At 45.2% G+C, this 23,708-nt stretch overlaps 4 protein-coding genes across 4 annotated transcripts in view; 1 reads left to right on the forward strand and 3 right to left on the reverse strand.

Moving 5' to 3' along the window:
• LOC128712394 (rab3 GTPase-activating protein catalytic subunit-like) overlaps nucleotides 1-5,160 on the reverse strand; it is a 98,266-nt gene extending 93,106 nt beyond the window's left edge. The window contains exon 1 of the mRNA XM_053807288.1: nucleotides 5,129-5,160. Within this exon, the coding sequence (XP_053663263.1) occupies nucleotides 5,129-5,160 (32 nt within the window). The remainder of the gene's footprint in view (nucleotides 1-5,128) is intronic.
• A 1,664-nt stretch (nucleotides 5,161-6,824) lies between these two features.
• On the forward strand, nucleotides 6,825-15,940 carry LOC128710986 (leucine-rich repeat and fibronectin type-III domain-containing protein 3). Its single transcript, XM_053805852.1, has 8 exons — nucleotides 6,825-6,998; nucleotides 7,078-8,028; nucleotides 8,099-8,679; nucleotides 8,743-9,099; nucleotides 9,482-9,641; nucleotides 13,974-14,235; nucleotides 14,302-14,494; nucleotides 15,808-15,940. The coding sequence occupies exons 1-8, from the start codon at nucleotides 6,825-6,827 to the stop codon at nucleotides 15,938-15,940; spliced, it is 2,811 nt and encodes a 936-aa protein (XP_053661827.1).
• Nucleotides 15,941-20,481: 4,541 nt separating this feature from the next.
• On the reverse strand, nucleotides 20,482-21,963 carry LOC128714270 (rab3 GTPase-activating protein catalytic subunit-like). Its single transcript, XM_053809145.1, has one exon. It carries the CDS (start codon nucleotides 21,961-21,963, stop codon nucleotides 20,482-20,484), a length of 1,482 nt encoding a protein of 493 aa, XP_053665120.1.
• Nucleotides 21,964-22,291: 328 nt separating this feature from the next.
• On the reverse strand, nucleotides 22,292-23,314 carry LOC128710770 (endonuclease G, mitochondrial). Its single transcript, XM_053805623.1, has 2 exons — nucleotides 22,748-23,314; nucleotides 22,292-22,681 (listed from the first exon to the last, which is right to left on the reverse strand). The coding sequence occupies exons 1-2, from the start codon at nucleotides 23,312-23,314 to the stop codon at nucleotides 22,292-22,294; spliced, it is 957 nt and encodes a 318-aa protein (XP_053661598.1).
• Nucleotides 23,315-23,708: the final 394 nt, after the last annotated feature.

Consider the following 23,708-nt stretch of genomic DNA (forward strand, 5'->3'; position numbering starts at 1 on the left):
ATTCTCGGTCGCAATGTTGTAATCAAATTCCAATTACAGCTTGTTTAAATCGCTCCTCCGGACAAGCGGACGCTTTCCGACGCAACCTGTCATCTTTCGCAAAGAGTTCCCCGTTTCCTATTCCGGACCGGATGCGATTCCCGCACGCAAATGAGGCTGTAGCGTTTCTGGACGAACGATTGGAAAGATCGATCGGTTGGCAAAATTCGCGACGTCTTAAGAATGCTCTCGAACCCGATTTTCTTCACCGGCAACTCTCTGCTGATGTTGCTTTGCATAGGCACCCCGCAGACACACCAACACGGACGAAGCAGCACATAAAAAACGCTCATCGGAAAGAAAGATGTTACCGGAATGATTTATTCGGTTAGCGTTTAATATCCTTCTTTCGTTGACGGCGTGCGCTTGAGTAGGGTGTAAAGGTACCTTCGTGCTGCTTAAACGGGTTTCTCCGCGAGCTACGATTTCTGTAATTGGTTTCCTGATGTTTTGCCAATGGTTTTGCCAATGACGAAGACAAACTCCCGAGAAAATGCTCCGGATCTTGGAAGGCAGGGCGACGGTATGCCCCCATGGCCCATACGAAGATATGCAGAATTCAAACGAGTGAAGATCGATTGCTGCAAGTCAAGAACCCGAGCTGGATGCACAGAATAGCACCGTCACCCCCGAAGGGTGGTGGATCCCCCTCAATTCTCGTTTTATTTTGTTTCCCTTCTAGCCGTGCTTGAACCCATTGGTAACTCCTTCTTTTGCTAAAGTTATTACAAAAATGGTTCATTCGTCTCGTGAACGATTGTCACTTTGGCATGTTTCTTTCACCGATTCCGATGCGCTTCCACAGGCAAAGCAAACAACCTTGGTGTGCTTCTCGGGACGGTGGGGAGTATAAGAACGTGCCGCACACCTACCACGTATCCTTGTACCACCGGGCAACATCAACTTCTAGAAGACATATTGCCCATATCTCTGCGTTTCTTAGTTTAGAAATGCTTCTTCGGCACCGTTTCGCAGCTGCAGTGAGTGTCAAAATGATTTATCGTCCCAAAGATAGGACGACTGGATTTGGTAACGCTTTATGAAGTGTGTTGCAAGTAGCTGGGCGAAGAGAAATGTAGCAGAACACCTATTCCATTCCACTTCGCACACGTAATGTGAGCTTCTGAGTGATCGGTAAAAATTGACTTGTCAAACACATCAGGATGGGTAATGAAATCGTTATTACGTACATGGATGACATTCACGCTCTGTGTTTTTTTTTTTGTGTGTGTTTGTTCTTTTAAAAACTTGTTATCAATGCTTTTAACGAAGATGGACGTTCAGGGATGCATCTGTCTTCCCTATGATGATAGGTAGCGAATGAAATCAATACAGATGAAAGCTTTTCAGTAACTTTCCGTTGTTCGTTTGTTCTATCTCACTGCTCTTATTGCGTCGTTTCACGAGTTTGGCGACCCTTCTCTCGATAACGATAATCGATAATATTGTTACTAAAACCGGTGCCACTATTAATTTAATTCCAGCACAAATTCCATTACTAACCGACCGTTTATAACATTTCCCTTCGGAACTCAAAGTGAAAGGCAAAACGGGAATAGATTGAAAAAAAATGTCAGAACCACCACAACGCTACAGTGTGGCAATACGGACTGGAGAACCACATAAAACTGCACGAGTGATAAATATAGAACCGTAACAGATTGAACCACAACCGATCAGAGCAATGCATTCGCGGCCGGCATAATCTAGCTACAGCCCCACCCTAATGCTGGCGGTGGTTGGTGGTGAAAGAGCAATAGAACACACACAAAAATATTGCACATTTTAAAAACAAAAACCAGTTGTCTTTGGCATGCTTTCGTGTATTGACAACCGGAAACTTATGCCTGCGGTTACAGGCATGGACAACTAAATAACCTCACCCACATTTTGCCATATGAGGCGGACAAAATTGCTTCATATTTTACCATTTGTTTCAACCTTCTAGCCAGCATTGTTACAGGGTTTTTGAGTTCTAGTGAGCAAGTTGGAGATACTTCTGGAGTCTTCAAATTAAAGTAGAATATGTGAACGTAGATGTTTTCTATTTTCGCGTGCTTTTGATAGGGAAAATGGAGGCAAAGTATTTTCCGACATGAAGTACACCTCAGAGAAAACATTGTACTGAATCAATTTTAGTTGAACATGAACCTGAAAGTGGTAATAATGCCACATGTACCTCAACCAATTTCAGCTCAACTTGATAATATCCAGAACTGTCTTTAACTTCGTAAACGTAAACCAACCAACGAAACGTATAACTCAATTCCCATCAGCAATCTTTGCCAATTCGAACGCTAGACCACTATTTATCGCGTTCATGTTTATTTTTAATGATTGTTTAAGGGCGCACCTACACCAAAACGGATGGTGCCCTGGAACCAGTACGGTGTTCTGAAGCACAATTCATACTCTGAAAATCGGCTCACGTACGGAAATGATTCAATTCTGCAAAACTCTCTCCTAACTCGTAAACCGTTTCTTCTCGTTAAAGTTAGAATCAATCGAAGATTGAGAAAGAACAGAAATATTGGAAAACGGCTAGTTTCAGTATTGATTTTCTACTGCAAAACACAGCTAATCTCTGTTGGTATTTAATGAGAAAAAACTTTTTACTCCAACGAAACGTTTATATTGCGAAACGGGAAAAGAATTCTACAAACAAACAACACATCATTCATTTATGGTGCTTGCTAAAGGAAAGACACGAAAGGATGGTGGGTTTTTTTGTTCCCTTTCGTCCTTGAACGCGACAGTGTAAAAATAGCCTGCCAATGAAATGTTTTATCACACTCCATCCTGCTTGGAGCTCCATTCATACGTGACCGTAAACCGGTCCGGTTTACCCTAAGAAGACTAATCTCCGATCACTCCCACGGTTATTCATCCGGTAGCTTGAAATTCGCGTAATTGCATAAGCGAATCCGCACGGTCCCCGGCAACCGCGAGCACGGGTGCGCTTTTACATTCCATAAATCATCCTTGGCACATAAAAAATTACGTCAAATTTACCTGCCACACCGTACGATCGGTGCTGTGTCCCTTCCGCACCACGCCCCGAAAGGTCGCATGCATGTTCTTAATCATGAAAATTGGATTGAATATTTATGCGGTCACGTAAAAGTAGACCCTTGGCGTTGGTAGTAGACGTGGACGGAGGTTGCGTGTGCTGAAACCTGTTTGACTTAGTGTGGTTGAACTGGAGGTGTGAGCACTTGTTTTTTTTTATGCTAAAGCCACGTCAGTCAGGCAAACAAATGCCGCTACTTTGCGGGCTTTCAGCCGACTGTTTACACCGCCACTGTTTCCCAGTGTGTCTGGCATCCATTGGATTGGCCCTAAAAAGGAACCGTGGAGTAGCTGCACGGTGTGTAGCGTAAGGGATTCGCGCTTCGATAGCAACAATTGGCTTTGATGATGAATGAATTGGAAACGCGGGGCGATGCGACGGATAGCGTGGCGGGCAGAGCTCTGCCGGTGTGAACTTGAACGTGAAAATAAAACCATTTACAAGAGTTACGAGAGCATATCAAGTGTACCATGCGTGTGCAAATATCCACCACCAACTCCCCCCACCAGCATTGCTGGGCGGGTGCTGGGTACTAAAAAACACACATGTTTAAATTTGCGTAATTGCTGGAGCACAACTGCGTTACCAGCAATTCACTGGCCCAGTTTGATGCGAAAGGCGGAAGGTACTTGTGCCCATCATCCGCGCACCCTCTCGTGGGCAAACTTAATTGAGTAGCGCGTTAACAGATGCCGCAGGGCAAGACAAATGAGAGATGGCACCATGCGATGCGGCAGGTTCTTTGAAGTTGCAGTAGATGAGCGGCCATCAATCAGGACGGATCGTTCTACAGAAATGATCGCGCAATTCGAAATCATAAATGCGATTAACGCGCCTATTGTTCTCATTAATGATGTTGAAGTTGGGGACAAAATATTGAATATCCGCTTTACAACATGTTTCTCATTAAATATTCCAGTAAAATTAAAAAAACACTAAAATAGAATATTTGCTTTTCAAAGAAGACAGATTTTTTAAAGATATTTTTCAAAACATAATGCTCATGTTGTAAATGTTGTACAGATCTCACAAAATATTTGAATATGTTTATCAAGCGTAGGTTGTGCAAATAACGACAAATATGTCTAAGTGCAACTCTTAACACTGACATCTTGGGCGTCTGTCTTTTGCGGGCTTCTCCCATTTCTTTAATGCGAATAATGAATTTTTGAAACGGTGCCAACTGGAATGTTTACTTTAGATACATTTCTCAGCCCATCTGAAAGCAGTGGCAAAAAAACGGAGCTTTTCCAATCTATTTCATTTCCGATTCCTCTCTACTGCTCCGCCTGATAGCCTCCTTATCATTAGTCGGTTTAACGCTCGAGTACTCGCCACAGCGAACTGGGCAAACAACACAACGCGCAGTGGAAGCACTGGCCAAAACCGTAATCAATCTTCTGCTTCAGATGGAACATCCCTCCGTTAAACAAAAAAAACACATGATGGTCAGCCCAGTGGTGTTCGGTCGGTCAGGCAGATCGCGTTGCATTGTGCTGCCACTTTATCGCTTTGCACATCGTGTCGTGTGTCGTCAGTATCGAAATCAACCATCAAATAGCATCTTTTTTTCAGCATTCTCAAACATCTCCTGCAAACTCTCCCTCGCCAAAACCATCCTAAAGTCTAAAATTTAACGAGTTTCTCACTCTATCTTCCACAACAACAAAAAAATCAAACAGTGCCCGCCATTCCCGGGACGATGACTGGGTCAGTTCCTTGGACATAGTAAAACGGACGGAACCCCGCCATGTTTTCTGATGATGCTCCATTTGTCCTATTCATCTTTCTGGCTGCATCATTCAGTCTACTTGTCCTCTGCAGAACAATTCGTCTTTATTTATCATCTAGCTTTATGACGTACCGAACAACGATAAAACTGCATCTCCCTTCTGCTAAACGAAGACACAAGACGATGGGCGGGTAGCTTCTTGGAGAACAGTGATAATGGAACATTTTTTTGCCCCCCAAAACAACCTCCCACAGCTCTCAACAAAACTGGTCCACAAAATTACATACCCTGGAGTGTACTGCACACTGTCGAAGTTCATTGTGTTCATAACCATTTTTCATTCCATTACTTTTATCAGTGCGAAATGTACAATTCCCCAAGCGAAAGTATACAATTTTTATCAGTGATCGATTTAAGTTGGTTGGTATTTTGATTCATTAAAAATGCGAGTTCTATTTTCAACTACTAATTCTGACACGATAGGCGCCGACAGGACAACAACAAGTCAAGCATGACTTGCACAGATCTCGCTGGGTGGCCATGAAGTTCTAAAGTTTCCGTGGCAAAACTAGAGAGCAACGAGATCGAGAGGTAGGATGAACCACCCTCGCAATACTGTCAGTGTGAGTTGCCACTGCTAAGAAGAGCAGTTAGTCGGTCATTTTCAAGGATTATACCCATTAGTGTAAGTGCTTTGCAAACTTGCCAATGAAATTGATGAAGACATTGGATTCTATTCTTCGTTGCTGCCTGGTTCCCTAGTGAGTACATGTTGTTAAGACGAAAAATGGACAACAACAGTCATGCAATCATAATGTCAAACAGAAAAAGGAGATGAAGAATCTTTACACTGACCAAAACTAGTAATAATTAATCGATACATACAAGCATCAAACGAGCTCGATTGAAGCAATTTCTTTGTATGGTTAACAAACCAACTAAAATTTATTTATTACTCCATATTTCAAATTCTTTTTATTGGAAAAAAGATAAAGCCTTGCAATTATTAACATTTGAATACAACACCTTGACGAGAAAAATAACGATTTTCTCCTTTGCTGCAACGCTAAATAGTCGACAAAAAAATTAAGAAACATCACCTTTCCCTCGGTTGGATCGTCGTTTTGACATCGATCGATCATGCGATCATCAAAGGAAGCGTGCTGGTTTGCAATAGCAGACCACAAAAAAAAAACAACTGCAATCCACACGTTTCAGACATACCGTTTCATTTCACCAACCACCAACACCGCGTGAGTGTGTGTGTGTGTGTGCATTGGGTGCATTGAGTGCATCGCTCTCCGTCTGGCCTTCTTCTGCGTTCATGTTTGCTAACAAATTTTTATGTTACTCCAATTACAGATTGAAAAACGGTGGCGTCGGAACTGACAGTAGGAACAACCAGCGCGACGATAGAAAGAAAAACAAGCCCAGCTCCTACACCAAGTGGGTTTGCAGTTTCACGGTGCATCGAAACGAAAGCGAATTCGCACAAGTAGCGCTGCCTAAACGATCGTCCGGCGGAAACGAAATAGATCGCGAACGGTGCAAGAACTGGTGCGCGAAATACCGACCGTGCACGTCGTTGCGTCGAACGAAGAAGTTGCCGAAGGTGGGCGCGTCGTTGGCACACCCGTACGTTGTGAGCTCGCGCGCGCTAATCCGGTGCCGAACCTGCAACAGGACAGAGGCTCACTGCGAGCGCAGAGTGTAGTAAGGATAGTACCCAGCCGCGTCCGGTTCCGCGGAGGAAACTCCGGCGTGTGTAGTGTCCAAAAGGTCACGTACGGGAAAACCCTATCGCACCCACCCCCCCGATGTCCGGTAGGTGAAACAGTGGTGTGAAGGTGCTGAAGAAGGTGAAGAAGCCCCGTGCAGGAAGCACCCCATACGAATCCGTATGCCGCGGTAAAGGCGTACCGATCGTTTACGTTTTGTGTTTAGTGTTGTTTTGTTCGTTATATTACCGTACCCGGTCACGTCATGGTACGACGCGGTGCTAGTGGTTGGTGGATGTCGGTAGCCCTGCTGATGGTGCTTACCGGCCGGACTACCGTGGTGGCCCAGTGCCCCTGGCAGCGAGAGGTACCCGATCTACAGAACTCGTGCTTATGTGCCTACAACCTCGGACAGGAACTGTCCGTTCAATGTGATCAAGTGAGTTGCTAGTGCTCGGCTGCAATATAATTACACCTACATAAAACATCGTTCCACTGGTTTTGCTCTCCCATTATAGGTTGATTTTCCTGTGCTAGTGGAAGCCTTAGACAAGTATGCGCGTGCAACACCTCTAGATCTGCTGTACGTGAACAATTCGACGATCGAGCAACTCGAAGGCAGCTTGTTCGTCAATCTCAAGTTGCACAATGTGCAGCTGAGCAGCTGCAAGATGCGGCGAATTGATGAAAAAGCATTCCTTGGGCAGGAGGCCGTGCTGAAGAACCTGAATCTGCAGGATAACCTGCTGGATGAGGTACCTATCCGCGCTCTGAAACCGCTGACCATCCTGAACCTGCTCGACCTATCGAAGAACCGTCTGCACAGCGTGCCAAACGATGCGTTCGTTGGATTGCGCAAACTTTCCACGCTGAAGCTGTCCGATAACAACGTCACACTCGCACCATTCGCCTTCCGTGGACTGGAGGCAAGCCTGAAAAACCTTAACCTGAAGGGCACCAAGCAGAAGCGAGTTCCCGAGGCGGTTCGTGGTTTGCGAACGCTCGCCTTTCTCGATCTCTCGCAGAATGGCATCCGGGAGCTGCCGGGTGGCGCGGGCGTGAAGTCCTTCGACGGGTTGGACGCGCTAACCGCCCTCAATCTCGAACGCAATCTCATCCAAAGCCTGGGCGAGACGGCATTTTCGGGTGTGCGAAAGACGCTCAGCTCGCTGAGTTTGCTGAATAACTTGCTCGCTGAGTTCCCGGTTGGTGCGATCCATTCGTTGCGCGAGCTGCGCGTGCTAGACATCGGTTTCAACCTGCTCACCGCATTGCCCGAGACGGCGTTCCGCGGTAACCCGGCCGTAACGCTGCTAGCCCTCGATGGAAATCCGCTACCGACAGTGCCGGAGAAAGCATTAGCCCATCTGAATCGAACGCTCAGAGGTCTATCGCTCGGAGGACGCTTCCTGCATTGCGACTGCAAATTACGCTGGGTAGCCGAATGGATCCGAAATGGTGATTTACAGGTGAGTGGCATTAGCTCAACTTCATGATGAATTCATCTCTAAAATCCCAACCCGTCTTGCATCGTTACAGGTAACATCACGCGAACGTAATCCACAGTTCTGTGGATCTCCTAATCGCTTCCGAGAGCGTGGTTTTTACTCCATCCAACCGGAAGAGCTAACCTGTCCAGAGTCGGAGGTAGCCCTGGAAGGCCCAGTCGGTTTGGTTGAGTCACTGTTACCCAAAACGACCACGGTGCGTACCACGACGGCATCTTCCACAATGACCACACTCCTCACGCCGTCGACTACACTCGGTGCGACAACCAACGTCACGATTGTTGCCACCTCGCCCTCCACAACTACGCCGCAAGGTTCTTCGACGAATGCGGCGGCAGAAACACAGTCTTCCAACAGCACTACGGCACAAAGCAGTACCACACCGACTACAACGACACCGGCGACAACGAAACCCCTGACCACTGCTCCAGCGGCTGCTGCAACTACTACCACGACCTCCAAGACACCGGCCACAAAGAACTGGCGAACAAACGGAAGCAGCAACAACTCGCCTCCTCACAAGCAGAGGCCTCCACTCGTACTTGGTTTTCCACCACAGCGAGGTACCCAGATAGATGACTCCAAGGAAGTGCAGGTGAAGAACGCTTTCAGGTAAGGTCACACAGTGAGATACTGGACCATATCAGCATTGTTTCACATGTCCACCTCCTTCAGTTCTCGCCAGGATAACTCGGTCATCATCCAGTGGGACTCTGACACAGCCAACATTCTGGGCTTCCGCGTAGTCTACCGTCTGTTTGGTGATAAGAGCTTCAAGCAGGGCCCTCCGTTAGAAGCAAGCGAGCGCGAGTTTAAGATCAAGAACGTACCGTCGGCCGAGTGCATCATCGTGTGCGTGGTGTCGCTCGAGGAGATCAATGTAACGCCCGACACCGTGCCTTACACTCAGTGCCGGGAGGTGCGCACGGTGGCCTCACCAGCATCAAACATGGACAAAATTACGATTGCTGCCAGTGCTGCCATCTGTGGCACGATCATCGTTGCGGTGATAGTCTTTATTGCCGCCAGCAGGTAGGAATGCGAGGACACTGGGCAGGAAGGACTGTGACTAAACTTTAGAAGTCTTCAAAATACCCTCCTAAAACTAGTGAATGATAAACTCTAAAGTTTAGTATAAAAGCCTCCAGCCCGTCTATTACAATCTATAATTCCACCCCCCTGCATAGATCCAGCACTCCACTCTAATACTCATACGAAACCAAAAAAAACTTCACGCACTCATGCACATCCGCTTTTCTCTGCATCTGCACCATCGGTTTTTTTCTTTCTTTCTTTCTTTTTTCTCACTCTGCACAATCGGTTCAACCAATACACCCACCCACCTACCCACCAAATGCACAACCCACCCACCCTTCACGATCGTGTGGCATCGACCGTTTGTCTACAACGCCAGGATTCTTTTCAGAAGACGCTCGAAGAAGCTGCAGTCGTTGTCGCAACAAAAGAGCGCACTGCCCATCGCTGGCCTGCCGGTCAACTGCTGCGGTCCGACGCCCAGCCCGAACGGACCGCTCGGTTCGCTGGCTACGCTATCCGCGTTCAACTCGCACAAGGTAAAGAAAAGCATATTTGGCAACCGTAACAAACTAACGATCACCAAGCTGTAAGGAGACAAACGGGACTGGTCCTGCGCGTGTACCGGACCCTTTTTTTTAGCAGTAGTTTAGACGCAGTAGATGTAGAAATGGTAGCTAGTAAACTAGTAGTGCTTTAGTACTAATGCAACGATTAATCATAAACAACGCTCGATCGACACCGGTTGGGTCGCAAACGTCAAGTATACGATAATGTACTCGCCATAATACTCGAAGAAGGCATTTTCCCAAGTCGGAAAATTCATCCCACCGAACACACACTCCCGACAGACCGTTCCGTTCCATACCGAAGCTAGCGTGCGTTCAGCATATTGATTATCACTACATGATTTTTGGGCTGAGATGGTAAAGCTGGAGGCATTTCTGAAATCCTTTCAAGTTGTAGTGGAATATTTAGAGATAGATGATCCAAGTAATCCGAGCTTTTGCACAGTAACATCGATTCTGACGAGGGCTTTCCCAATTCACACTTCCTCCAAATGTGTCAGCTGTGAATGCTGTGTACAGAATCGATTTTATCATGCAGTTCAAGCTCAAAAAAGTGGAAAAGATACTACATCTACCCATATATATTCCACACCAACATGAAAAGAATCTAAAAATAGTTCCAATTTTGTCACTTACAATCGCAAACCTTGAATTGCTTCTGGTCTCAAATCACTGAACAACGAAAGTTTAGCAACACCTACTCACGCACAATGTCTAAAGCGGAACCGGATTTAGACATCACGTCAAGAAGACACCCACGATGTTGCTATAGGTTTGCATTTGGGAGTAGAAAGAAAACAGAGTAAAAACAAACAAATCAAATAGAAGAAATGAAGCTGGAAAATAAAATAGCAAAACAAACCAAAAATAAATAAAACAAGAACCCGTTTCAAATCAATACCTATACCTGCACCTCGTGTACTTCACGTGGCAAGCGAGCGTGATTGCTGTCATGCTTCCAAACGCATCAAGAGAAAGCTTGCATCAGAAACTGAAACACCCCAGTGCTCAAAATCGTCCTCTTTGTACACAATGTACAGCACAGCAGTAAACAGTAAGGAAAATCATTAAATTGCATTGCGCAGTGTTGCGCAGCGATATACGTGCCAGCTGTTGTCGAAACAAGTGATGCGATGGGATTCCGGAAAAATGAATCCCTCCTCCCCTTTTTTTTCCACCCTATTTTCTCACTCATTCTGCACAAGGCCTGCTCAAGCATGCAACCATAAGCATGGATGGTTCGAATAGTTCACCTTTCAAGCAATTTTTAACTGACAACAATTAATTCTACATTGGCATTGCGAGGAATTACTGAACAGTCCGGTTTGGTGCCGCTTTAAAAGGATAAAAAAAACGGAAAAATTCCACTTTATGCACACACAAAAAAGCAGTTTTCTCAGTGCATTGGATTAGCATGCCAAACGAAATGACGGATCATGCCAAAAAAAAAAGAGAATTTTCCACACGGAAAACTTGCAACTGTTTGCGCACAGTTCCGAAACCCCAACCGGAAGCGAATCCTTTCGGAATGTTCAAAAATGTGGTCACCGACAAACGAACTCGACGCTTCTGCTGGACAGTTTCTGTCCCTTTTTTTTTTGGCTGAATTTTAATTTTCTGCCCCTTTACGTTCCTACCTGTACTCCAAAACCACGCTTGTCCAAGCGTTTAAAGTTAGTGTGATTGTGCAATGAAATTAGTGTGGGCGTGTATGTGACGGTTCCTTCCTGACACGGCAGGTTGGAAAAAGCAACGCACCACAGCCGACGAGAGCCGCCCTCGGTTTGGAGGCAACAACAAAAAATGTCACAGCGTCAAAGTTTTGTAACAAGCGAACCGGTATGCATTTCAAAGCAAATGAATATAAACTGCACGTTGCATCTTCTCCGGTCCGGCTGTAACTTTAAAACGATAATAAATGTGATTAAAACTGACACATACACTGGCGGGCGGTTTTGAGTCCAGCACCGTCCTAGGACGCAGGACACAACTTTCAACCCCGCAACCAACTTCGACTTCGGGTCGTGTATTAGCTCGGCTACAGAAAGGATCCGTTTTCAGTTCGCGAACGTGACTCCTTGGGATGTTCCGACGATACTCCGGCATCCCAGAGCCAGGTGTAAGCACACGGAACCCCAGAATCATGTTTATGAGCAAACTTTTCTTACTTTCCGACCTCCAACACTGGTTGCAGTGAGTGCAATTGTGCATTCCTAGCCCAGCGCTAGGGGTAATGAAATTTTAAAACCCGTTGCATTCGTCCTTTCCCTTTCCCCTCACCATTCCAAATCCAAAACCGAGCCAACCGAGTGTGCAACAAACATCAATCACACTTCTCGCATTACGACTCCATTATATGAGTTTAAGGGCAACTTTGCCGCTCGTAAACGACGCTAAACAAACCCGAGAATGTTCGGATGACAATTAAAGGATTATCAGCCAATGGATGAAAAAAAAACACAGAAACTCACAGTCACAGTAGAGAACAGCGGAAGAGCAACTTTGTTTTATAATTAGTGTTGAAATTTAAAAAAAGTCATCCAACGCTGGAATATGTTTTTAATGGTGGGAATTTGAATTGAAAACTATTTTATGAGTTTTGATAACTTTCCAGTTTATTTTTTCCAATAAACATATAATAAAAGTAGGAAATTTTGATAAAAAATAATTAAATAATTTGTGAGGTATGAGCTTTTACATAGCACGAATTTTAGGGAATTGTAAGGCCAATTAAAATGAAAACCACATTTATCAAGCTCCGTGACTTATATTCAAACATCCGGAGATCTAACAACATATTTTTCTACTCTTTTGTACTACAACAAATGTCAAAACATGACCAGAAAGATCTTTAAAGAAACATGATTTTAGGGTAATGTTTTTCTAAGTATTATATAGGTCTATCAAACGTATTGAATCATATATTATTCGAAATACTTAAAGGATTGTTTATTAAAATTCAAGATAACTTGAAATTTGAAGCTGTTCATCCAATTATTGGAAAACGAGGCTACTTCAAGGACGACAAATGCTGTTGACATTTTAAACTTACTTATAAAACCCCGGATCTTTTAAACTCCAAACTCTGCGCATGACGTCATTACAAGAATAACCCACAAATTGTCAATCGGTTGAATGATTTTATCGCCAAATTAGTGGGCAAAATTTATATTTCCACAATCACCCACTTGAGGGGGAAAAAGCGCAGATTCCACCGATATTACCGGCAACAACAACACGCCCGTGTTCCACTTTCTCGTGCATTGGGAGAATAACAAAAAAATGGACGATATGTACCATCGCAGGAAAGATCCACTAGCTGCGATGGACGAAAGCGATTTTCCGCGATTTTACTTCTCCTGTTCGGTTGTTTACGACGAAGGTGAAGCATTTTTTTACACTCTAATTATTATTCTAATTCAATGGTACACCTATCGCCCGGGTAAAGCAGTGGCGCGATTGCATCGGTCCGAGCTGCAATGTTCCATTAATTTCAATGCAATGTTTAATTTCTTCCCTTTCGCCCCGGTAACACATCGGAACGCCCGAATGCATAACAAGCTACGGCATGGCATGTATGGCCCCATCAAGGTGCCAGAGAAAGAAACCCCAAACTACCAACCGCACACTAGCAGTGCTTATCATGTTTATCGCATTTAATAATCCGGAAAAACTGGGCCACACGACACCGGGCCACCGGGTAGCATGAAGCGTCCTCACACCGATGCCCATTTTCGTTTTCCCTTTTTTTTGTACTTTACTTGCATTTCTGTGTGGTTTTTTTTTATTTTCATTTTTTGCCCCATAATTCTACACTGGAACGCGTGGAGGTTTTGCAGTAGGAAACGGTAGAGGAGCGCGAACGCTATCTGTCCGGATGAGGATGCACTGGATGCAACCTGCAAGCGTGTGACGGTGAAGAGATGATTGTTTCCTTCTTGCTTTGGACACAATAAACGCTGATTGCAATTGGCAGCTCGTACGGAACAAAGTGACCATAGTTGATGGCGTTGGTGTAGGTGGTGATGGGTAATAGCTATAATGATTTCCAACGGCGCTGGCGAAGGAACAGAACCGTAATGGGGATGCAACAAGAAAAAGGATTGTAATGACACGCCGACAAACAACGATCTTTATGAACGTGACGATGATGCTAACAACATTGGTGGTGGGGTTAACATTAAAGAAATAGAATGTAAATTGATGGAACCGGCTCCCCCCAAAACTGCGCCTTCTTTTGCTCATGCTGATAATGCTCTTCTGCTGCTTCTTTCCCCATGGCTGTTCCCTTGTGGCGTGCAGCAGGACTGGGACCAGGTGTCGGCATATAGTGGCCGCTCGATACCGCGACCACGCATCTACCCGATGGAGAACCAAGCCATCCCGGACGATCTGCGCAGCCACGTGTCACACTTTTCGGCTGTCGGAGGCGGTGGTGTTGGCCCAAAGGTAGGCAAGGCACGCTCGATCGCGGATGGACAGTCGCACCACAGCTTCTCCAATCACTCGCAGCGAGGATACCTCGGTTCGGCATTCCCGAGCAATCTGGTGAATTCGCGACCAGGTAAGCGTGAATAATAAAATTCGAGCGCATCAGAATATGAATGCAAATCTTTTTGCTTTTTTGCAGAACTAAGACAGTCGAGACAGTCACTGGCTGCCGCGTCCGAGCGTATGTCACGAGCGTCGTATGCGGGTTCGATCGTACACGGACCGGCCCATAGCATCGCATCTAGCACGAGACGCACAAGGCCCAGGTCCCGATCGCGTGATCAGCTGAGTGGAGCGCACATCCACACCCATCAACATCGCCCTGGTAGTCGGTAAGTGAAGCGATAGGACATCATCTCCGGGAAGGATCTTGAAAGAAAGAGTTCCGATTGTGTCTACCAGTCATTACCTCTTGTATCCCTTATGGAAAATGGACATTAGTCTGCAATAGTTGTATCAATTATTTGCTGATAGAATTCAGTTGTTAAGTGAAACAATATAGGAACAGTCGACCAATAACGGATTGAAGTTCCTGATGGTTGTTAGAATTGGTATGCAGGGTTAAAATGGGCGCTGAGCACTTGACATTGAATGAAAGTTACAGTCTATGGAATCAGGTATTTTACATCACTCGTCAAGAAGATAACCGTTGACAAATGTCACCATGATCTTCAGTGGCGGATCTAACGGTAGGCGGAGTAGGCGGCCACCTTGAGCCTCGCCTTATAGGGAACCCCTGGAAAATCAGTTTAGAAACAAAAAGTGTATGAATTCTGCCAGAAATGGGCACAACAAGCGCCGCTGTAACCTTCTTCGTATGCTAGAGTGGGACCCGAAGTGTGACCCTAGGGACCTCTGGAGAAATCTTCCTGGAGACCCCACCCCTTCGGTCAACAGTTATCAAATATGTTCAGAAACACCCACCTCCCAAAACTTGATTTTCAAATTCGAGGCCCCAACTACCATTCCGCCCAGGGCCTCAAAAGGGATTGATCCGCCACTGATGATCTTGAAGAATCATCGAAATGAACATGTCCTTTGCCTTCAAAACATTCAGAACACACAATTATTTAGGATATGATTAAAAGATATCTATATTTGTCTGACCTGAGCTCAGTTAACCGTACCAAACGAATGCTGAAGATGGGAATAATAAGCTGCTAGAGATTAAAGTCTGACCACAAAACGGCAACCCTCGCAAGGTTCCTGAGAGGTGATAGACAGAATTTAGACAAAAGTATTCTCCAATACCTTGAGGTCAGAACGAAGGTGCCCGTGATCATCAAGGCCACCAAAGTGTTGACAAAAATGCTAGGATTATCTTTTTCATTTGCTTTTGTAGAGGTTTTTTGTCAACTGCCAAAACACGTCAAGGCAGGTCAGCAATGCACTATTCTTGGAGGATTTATAATAGTAAAACTTTGGGAAAATTTGTTAAGTTCAACGATATTTTTAGTATTGACTCCACTCATCAAGTCAGGTTTTGTTTTGTAAATTTAATTTACCATTTCTCAAGCCAAGAATGCATGTCAGCCACCCTTCTTTGCCAATATCTAGTGATCTTCACATCAAAGCCTCCGTCAATTGACGACTTCCTTTAAACCGTTCTTGACGCTAATGCTGTTTCGCATCGCATCTTCCTCAGCTACTCCACTGCCGGGTCAACGCACACCCTGAACAACTATTGCGACACGTCCGACAACTGGACCGATCATGACATGGACATCTATATGGCGCGCAACCCCACGGCACGCAACGGCGGTATGGTGCCCTTATGAGACCGGCTGCTCGTTTCCTGATACGGCGATCCCGCACACGATTACGGCGAAGTTTTCTGACAGCGACTACCCGCCGACGGTCCGGTTGTATCTTCCACAACGGACAACCGTCGGCCGACCACAGCGATAATGGTACCGTGCGATCCGTCTAGCGCGGAGGCACCGCCCGAGTACAGCGAAATCAACGAACACGAGACGATCCCACTCGCAACGATCCGCTGCAGCGACTACGGTGGATCGGTGCACCGTCGCATGCCACCAGCATTACAGCAGCCGCATCTGAAGACGCGTGACTGTCGGCCAAATACACCACCGCTCGAGAGCCTGCTAGTGTCACCGAGTGGTCCCGGTTACGTCGAGTTGGAAAATTACTGCAATCGGCTGAAGGAGAACCTACAGTACTGAGCTACCAGATTGAAAGGGGACAGGGAGCCATCCACGGTTCCATGTGCGTTAATTTATCATTCTTTCTCCACCAAACCCAACCGTTTTGAAGAATGGTGGCCAGAATTATTTGCCAGCAGCAGCATGGCACTGGGAAATCCCCAAGGGATTAGGGTCGGTTAGGCAACGTTAGGCAATAATAATACACTTGTAAAACAAGCCGAATCCGTTTGCGCAATGGGCAAACGGGCAGTGGATGAAACACTATTAAACAGCATTAATAGTAGACATTTCAATGACCAGTTATGAGTATAAGTATGGGTTCGGAGTCGCAAAACGGAAAACGGTAGTGATGTAGACAATTAGTCATTAAGAAGCTAAAGCGCGCAGAACACAACAGAATGTGTGAGCCTTGTTTTGTGAGGGGTGAAGTAGCCTAAAATGAAACCATTTCTAAACGAATCAATAAGCATGACTGATGTCACCAACGCAGAATCAAATGTACGGAAATGGTGGTTCTCACGCCCGGGGAACCGCGTAGTTAAGATTTCAATCCCGCACAAGAACATACACACCCTTACTCACATATCACCCAGTTTCGAGGGAAGTTTATGGGGGGGGAGGGGGGGATAGACGACCTAGCGTATACACTCGGACAGACCCTGCAAAACGGGCGGGCAGTGTTAATAGAAAGCATACAGCGATTACGATTCATCCCAAAAACCAACGGAACGGTGTAGGATACGAAGGATATCTAGGATGATGCAATAACCTGTGTTTTTGGTGCATACAAACATTCGGAGCAAAGCGGGCTTTCACAAAAAAAACATGTTACTCACCTTCGCTACTTTTTTCCCCCTTGCGGGTGTTCTGTGACGCTTGCTTGGCGACGGGTCCAACCACAGCCCGCGCCCGCGAAAGTGAAGGTGAGATGTAACCGCATCCTGTAAATAATCATCTCCACCATCACTTTTGTGGGAATGTTTGTTTCCCTCACGCATATCGCATTGTTTGCAATCGACCTATTTGCGTTTTGTTTTGCGTGTTTCTTTCTATTTATTTTGAATTGTTCTGTTTGTTGCTACATCCTGATGTAGATTTCTAAACATTTCTGTCGCATTTAACATTCAGAACATTTTCACCGTAGTTTCTAACACATTTCACAAAGAAGGACCAAAAACCAACGTGTATATCCGTAACAGCCCCGAGCATAACAACGTGGTATAGGGCAGTAATGTTTATTTAACAATTCTTCATCGATTGAAATAACCCAACGAATGGAACCGAGTGGGTGATCAAGCGGGTGTAAACAGCTTTCGACAAACATTGGAAAAATAGTAAACAAACTTCCTGAACTTATTTATCAATGCGTTTAGAACTTGTCAAACACAGAAGAAAAATCAAACACAGAGACAAGGAGAAAGAGAAACCGGAATAGAAATGTTGTGTTCACTGCCAACTTCGATCGTACCCCCCAAACTTTGTAAACCATCGTTGGGATATTTTAATTATAGTTCATTAATAGTTCTATTCGCGAGTCTATTCTAGCAAAGCAAAACCTTTCTTCGATATGCATCCGATCGATATACATCTATCTATAGAACAGGTGTATGCAGTTGTTAAGTTTGTCGGTAAACTCGTAACCCATGTTCATACATTACGGCACTAGTGGTAGCTGACGTCGTCTAATGCTAATGGGCAAACACCTAAGTTTAACATTCGATAGTTAACAAAGCGTAACGATACAGATAACACCGATCTAGCGTAGAGTTAAGGCACTGTAACATGTAAGGTACGACCAAAACGTATGATGTTCTGTTTGTCCGTTTGTTCGTTTGTGTTTGTCCAAACTTATGCAATATGTATGCGGTTAGAGATGCAATTCATTCTAGAGCAATGCAATTGATCACTTGTCGATTAGTAGCGGTAGCAAAGCAAAGCAAAACAAAACAACAGATTGATATAATAATGTAACCAGTAACATCAAAACAAAGGTCTAAAAATGGGATTAAGAATGTGGGATTGGATATGGGTAATAGGGCTGAAAGGAATTAATGGTTTAATCATAAGGTGTACATAAACCCGATACACATGAAACGTGGAACGAAATAGTTAACCGCAGTGTCAATGCCTACTCAATGTTGTTTTGTCGTCGTCTATGTGAAAAAAAAACGGTATTGCATCGATTTAGCCAAAAACCAAAAGAACGATAACATAATTCGGTTTCAAAACAAGTTTGGTGCAAAAAAAAAGGGAAGCATTCTCCTCGAACACATCAATTAGGGTAACGAAAAAATCACATCCGTACACCAAATATGATAGGGAAGGGGCAGTAATGGAAGGCGCACACCTATAGGCGAAGGTTCAGCTATGAAGAAATTGACCCGGTAACATATTTTTTAAAAAACCCCATGCCAACGTAGAACGCATCGAAGTGCAATCCTTGAGGTAAAGCGCGGGGGCACACACGGCAGATTGGTATCTATTTTTGTACGTAAACACAACAGAAAACCACTGGAAAAAATACTCAGCATCCGCGTAGATAAACAAAGCGGCGGCGCCACCCGTTGCAATTAGCGGTGGTGCTACGCAAGCAAATGGTAGCCTTATTTCATTCAATTCGCGCACTTGCATAGTTAGACGTAAGCGTAACATCAAATTACGATAAGGATAACACACATTATATACATATTATGCCTTGCCTTGGTGCAGGTCAGGTCAATTGATTGCTTTTTGCGTGATGTATTAAAAAAACAATTCCGTACTGTAAGTGGAACCGTGCGCGATCGTGCGCGGTGTGACTATGATACTGTCCTAAGTAGTAAGCATGTATTGTAGCACTCGTTACTAGTTTGAGTCGATCTTTTTTCTCCCATTTGTCCGTTGGAAACTGATGTCAGGTTTTCCGTTGTCGGAACGTCCCGCATAGCCTTTCCCCTTTCGTATGAACCCACCCGTTGTTACACTTCACTTCCATCCCATCTCATCCCTCATCATCCGATACGAAAACTTGACATTGCATGAAGACGGAAAAATCAGAACACAGTTGAAAGTTAACATGAACGAAGAGACAAACGAAGATGTTGTAAAGTGAGCGTTGCGTCGTACACGCGGTACGTGTACAGCTAATAAGTGCATCCATCGCTAAGGTAAGTGGTAATGTCGGACGGCATCGTTAATAGTAAAAATAGCCTCCTCCAGGTTTTTGTGTAGTAATCGAACGATTTAACTGTTAAACATCTTCCCTACATCCCCGAACTACGTCACGGCGGAATAAACCAAGTGCAATGATAAGGGGTCTACGGGACCGGCTCGCGCGTATGTCGCGGCGACGAGAAGAGTTAATTGCGAATAATATTTATACAATATACACCTAGAACCATATATCTAAAACAATGCGACAACGCTATGAATTTCCCCAAAACGCAAATTAAACCGCAAAACACAATTCCCAAACCACTGGGAACGCATTAAACACAGCTGTATATAACAATAATCAAATGAATAAAGATCCGTTTAAAAAAAATAATAACTCACACAAACATGCACCCGCATACGCTTTCTCTGTTTCTTGAACCTTATTGATGAAAGTCCTTGTTTACTGATTCAACTTCTTTGATTTATCATTGATTTATCTTATATGGATAGTCTAAGCTGTAAGTTTGGGACGGCTCGGAGTTTTATTGGAAGTGGCGTTGGTCTTCACACGACAGTACCGGTCCAAAATCCCATTCAACGCACGCAGAACTGACCATCACACTAAGGGTAAATAATGTCAAAGAAAGCCAGAAATGGCTGGCCTAGACCTCTGGAGGTTATTGTGCCGATGGAGTGAATAGACAGACAGAGTTCATGTCTCGGAGGCATATATGAGCAGTAGTTCTACACAAGTTTCCTCAAGCTGTTGAATTGCCAAATAAATAACTAACATCAGCTCAAGAGCAATCTTGTATTTGATCGTAACTTTTGGCCCAAAATAGCTGAGGTATAGGAGGACTTCAGTGAACAAAGGAAGATCTATTATCCAAGATCTTATTACCAGTTAAGTTCTCATGTCAGATAGGCTTCAAACGAGAAACAAGCTAACTGAGTAATGCTTCAACGTTGGAATATCCCGTCCCTTATGCCCAATTTCCTTTAATATTCCTCCTCCGTACTTACCCTGGAATTTGAATACAGCGCTCCACACGATACCGCATTTCCTGTGCAAATTCGGCCCACAGCTGTGCTACCGCTCGTTTTCCTCCGAAGCAAACATTGCACAGTGCAAGCAGTGTCGCCAACCGATGCACCAACGAATCTGGATTTGCCGATTTAATGCGCATCGGATCGAACTCGGCCGGTCCGGTTACGGACGGTGCGTACGGCCAGCGTGGTTCCTTCTGAGCGTCCGGGAACAGATAGTACAGCATATCCTTCAACTGTTCATCGTTCAGCGGACCCTCAAGCTTGGCCGGTGCATTCTTCGGGGCCCCAATTCGCCCCGGCAAAACGGCAGAAAGTCGTGGAATTTTCGATTCAGTAAGCAAATCGAGTGGATTGTCACCCTCGGCCGTAAGCAAATCGATCGGATTGCCACCGAAGGCAAGTTTGCCGAAGTATTCGGTTAGGGCACGGCGCGAGTCCGAGATTTGCAGATATTCCTGCAGACAGTCGGCCAGATAGCAGACGGGCGTGTCCTCGAACTGTGCACGAAGGCTCCACAGAGGTGCCGTCAATGGATCAAAGTCGGAGTAAGTTTGCGAATCGACGACCACGTTGTCCGCTACCTGTGGCCAGGTGCAGTGCACAGTCAACTCAGATACTGGATCGATGGATACACCGAACGGTAGTGACACGACACTGTTTGGCCAGTGCTCCGTGAAAGGAATGCTCCTATCACTAGTATACGCACCGGACAAAAAACGCGCCAACTGATAGGAGAACCGAACCGACACGACAACGGGATCAACGTAAGCCACACCAATCTTTCCTTTAAACACCTCCAGCAACCCGGACAGATATTTGCAGGTCGGTGGCGTCAGGTGCAAATGCACGATATCGAATGACATCCGCACGGGACCGGATTCACACACGCCCAGATACACGTGCTGTACCTTGTCCATGGCCTGCACAAACACCGGCACATCGCAACTACTTTCAGCGACCGCAATATGCACCGAGCTCATCAGGATACGGATTTGACTTTCGTTCGAGATCGATTTTTTCACCGGCGTTACGATCACGAACTCACGCAATCCGTACCATTGCGCAAGTGGATGCAGCTTCTGATCATCTTCAACATCTGATCGTTGCCCGTATGCAACACAGTAATCATTCTCGATCGACATTAAATCCACGAACGTTTGACATCCAGTAACGGGTTCCGTTGACTCCGCGCCTTCCGGTTCTGGATCAAGCACTGCCCGGTAATGTACAACCTGCAGTTCAACATCCGCAAACTTGATCGTTTCACGCGCCACACTCCAACTGCAACAAGCCAGTTCATGGTGGCTCAGCTTCCGGAAGGTGCTTTGACCGAACGAAAGTTTCCACTCGTGAAATATTTCTTCCAGCCGTGCATTGAACAGCTCCCAGTCGGAGGCTGTCGTGAAGTCTTGCTGGAAGAACTCCGTATCATCGACTTCTTCGTTCAACATTTCTGGGCAGATTTATTGTAACGAAGTTAGACAAACTCGCGAAGAAAGACGCGGAAATAGGTAAAACACTTTCACTTATCGCAAGTCACGGAAAACACGCAGCGAAACCAGTCGAAACTGAAAACGTAAACAAACTACCCGTCAGCTGTCAAAGTTGGATTGCAATGGTGTGCGTGAAATGTACCTATTTGGAACGTAAAAATCAGCTGTTCCTTTGTTTATCTGTTATTTGAAGTTAAAAAATACCTGCACTGGTTGAGATACTTTACAATCATCTGTTTTATTCGTTTTTTTCATTCGAAATCGTCACACTCTTTGCTCCTCTTTTTCACACTTTCTTGCCATTTATCTTCGCCAGCTTGTTTCGCGCGATCTGGTCGAAGAACAGCAACCCGGCCGCACGTTCAACCGTCTCCGGGGGTACCTGGTACATGGTCAGTGGTGTTCCATCGTCTATTTTCTGATTTGGCAGCACGTAAGATTCCATCTCCAACCGACCATCGGTTGTTTCCATGACTACGACCTTATAGAAATGTGTCGGTACAGCAACGTTGTTTGATCCGATCACCTGATACTTCACGTACAGTTTTCCATCATTTTCTCGTTGTGGTAAATACAACGGTCCCGTACAGCAGTACACGTTGGGGTACTGTTTTGTCAGCTTTCTCACATAACTCTCCAGATGATTCCATTTATCACGATTGAATCCTACACCGACCTGAAAAACAAAAGAAATTTGATTAAGCTGTGTACAGGTAGGTATTAAAATCGACTCTTTGCTAACCTGCGGTGCCATATTCGTCAAGTAGAACGTTTGATCGCAATGCTTTTGCTCCATCCGATGATTTCCTGCCGCAGCCAGATGGCCCCGGTCAAATCCGGATCCCTTGTAGTCTGTGTTTAAAGAACGAAAGAATGGATGAATACTATCGTCCGCTTTAAAGTCACTTTTCGCTCGATCGACTCCATCATTGTGTTTCACCCTTTCCGGTGTTAGATGCTCAAAGACCCAGTGCGCAACACGTGTTCTCCTATCGTACGAAAGCACATAATCGTCATACGAACGGACGTTATCCAAGCCGGGAAATCCATATTTCATTATTTGACTAACACGGCTCACGTTTACCAGAGCCGATGGTTTGTCTTCTGCAGGAATGGGAGTTGCAGCAGACACGGTGCCAAAGATGGGCAGCCCAGGTTTCGAGCAAAATAGCTCTTCCAGCTTGCCGGTGTTTACATAATCAGCTGTTCTAATCGGCCTTCGTCGTTCAAGATACGTTCCAGTAAGATATCCACCGAAACCGACGGACGACAACACCAACAACCGGGACATTACGTTCCTGGAACCCATATTCTTAACCTACACTGTATTCATTAAACTAAACACGACACTAAACTATTGAACTGGAAGAAATACACGCAATGCTCGCTTGTCAACATGAAGAAAACATAACCGTGCATCTACACCTAGCTGTCTTCACAGGTGCGTTAGAAAACATATCTGTCATTTACCATGGGGCTGGGTACGCTACCAGGTACGTTGGGAGCTTCCCACGATTTGTGGGAGACCAAATTTTTTTTTGTCACTTTTTTTAGCGTACCTATCCACTTGGTAAACGATATAGTACGTTGGCTAACGTACCTTTGTAGACCGCTAGGTGTAGATGCACGGTAACAAACCCACAGTATCGGGGGGCAAGAATGTCGCCAATTGCGAACATGCTGTCAAAATGCTGTCTGTGAAA

Source organism: Anopheles marshallii, chromosome 3 (genome assembly GCF_943734725.1).
Source record: "Anopheles marshallii chromosome 3, idAnoMarsDA_429_01, whole genome shotgun sequence".
In the NCBI taxonomy this organism is placed as follows: domain Eukaryota; kingdom Metazoa; phylum Arthropoda; class Insecta; order Diptera; family Culicidae; genus Anopheles; species Anopheles marshallii.

What these genes read in the sequence shown, in the direction of transcription:
- LOC128710986 (XM_053805852.1), top strand. Translation starts at nt 6,825, where the DNA reads ATGGTACGACGCGGTGCTAGTGGTTGGTGGATGTCGGTAGCCCTGCTG. An exon ending in CCGCGTTCAACTCGCACAAG is followed by an intron (nt 9,642 to 13,973) that starts GTAAAGAAAAGC and finishes TGTGGCGTGCAG; the next exon opens with CAGGACTGGGACCAGGTGTC. An exon ending in CAACATCGCCCTGGTAGTCG is followed by an intron (nt 14,495 to 15,807) that starts GTAAGTGAAGCG and finishes CATCTTCCTCAG; the next exon opens with CTACTCCACTGCCGGGTCAA.
- LOC128714270 (XM_053809145.1), bottom strand. Translation starts at nt 21,963, where the DNA reads ATGTTGAACGAAGAAGTCGATGATACGGAGTTCTTCCAGCAAGACTTC.
- LOC128710770 (XM_053805623.1), bottom strand. Translation starts at nt 23,314, where the DNA reads ATGGGTTCCAGGAACGTAATGTCCCGGTTGTTGGTGTTGTCGTCCGTC. An exon ending in TGACGAATATGGCACCGCAG is followed by an intron (nt 22,682 to 22,747) that starts GTTAGCAAAGAG and finishes TTTGTTTTTCAG; the next exon opens with GTCGGTGTAGGATTCAATCG.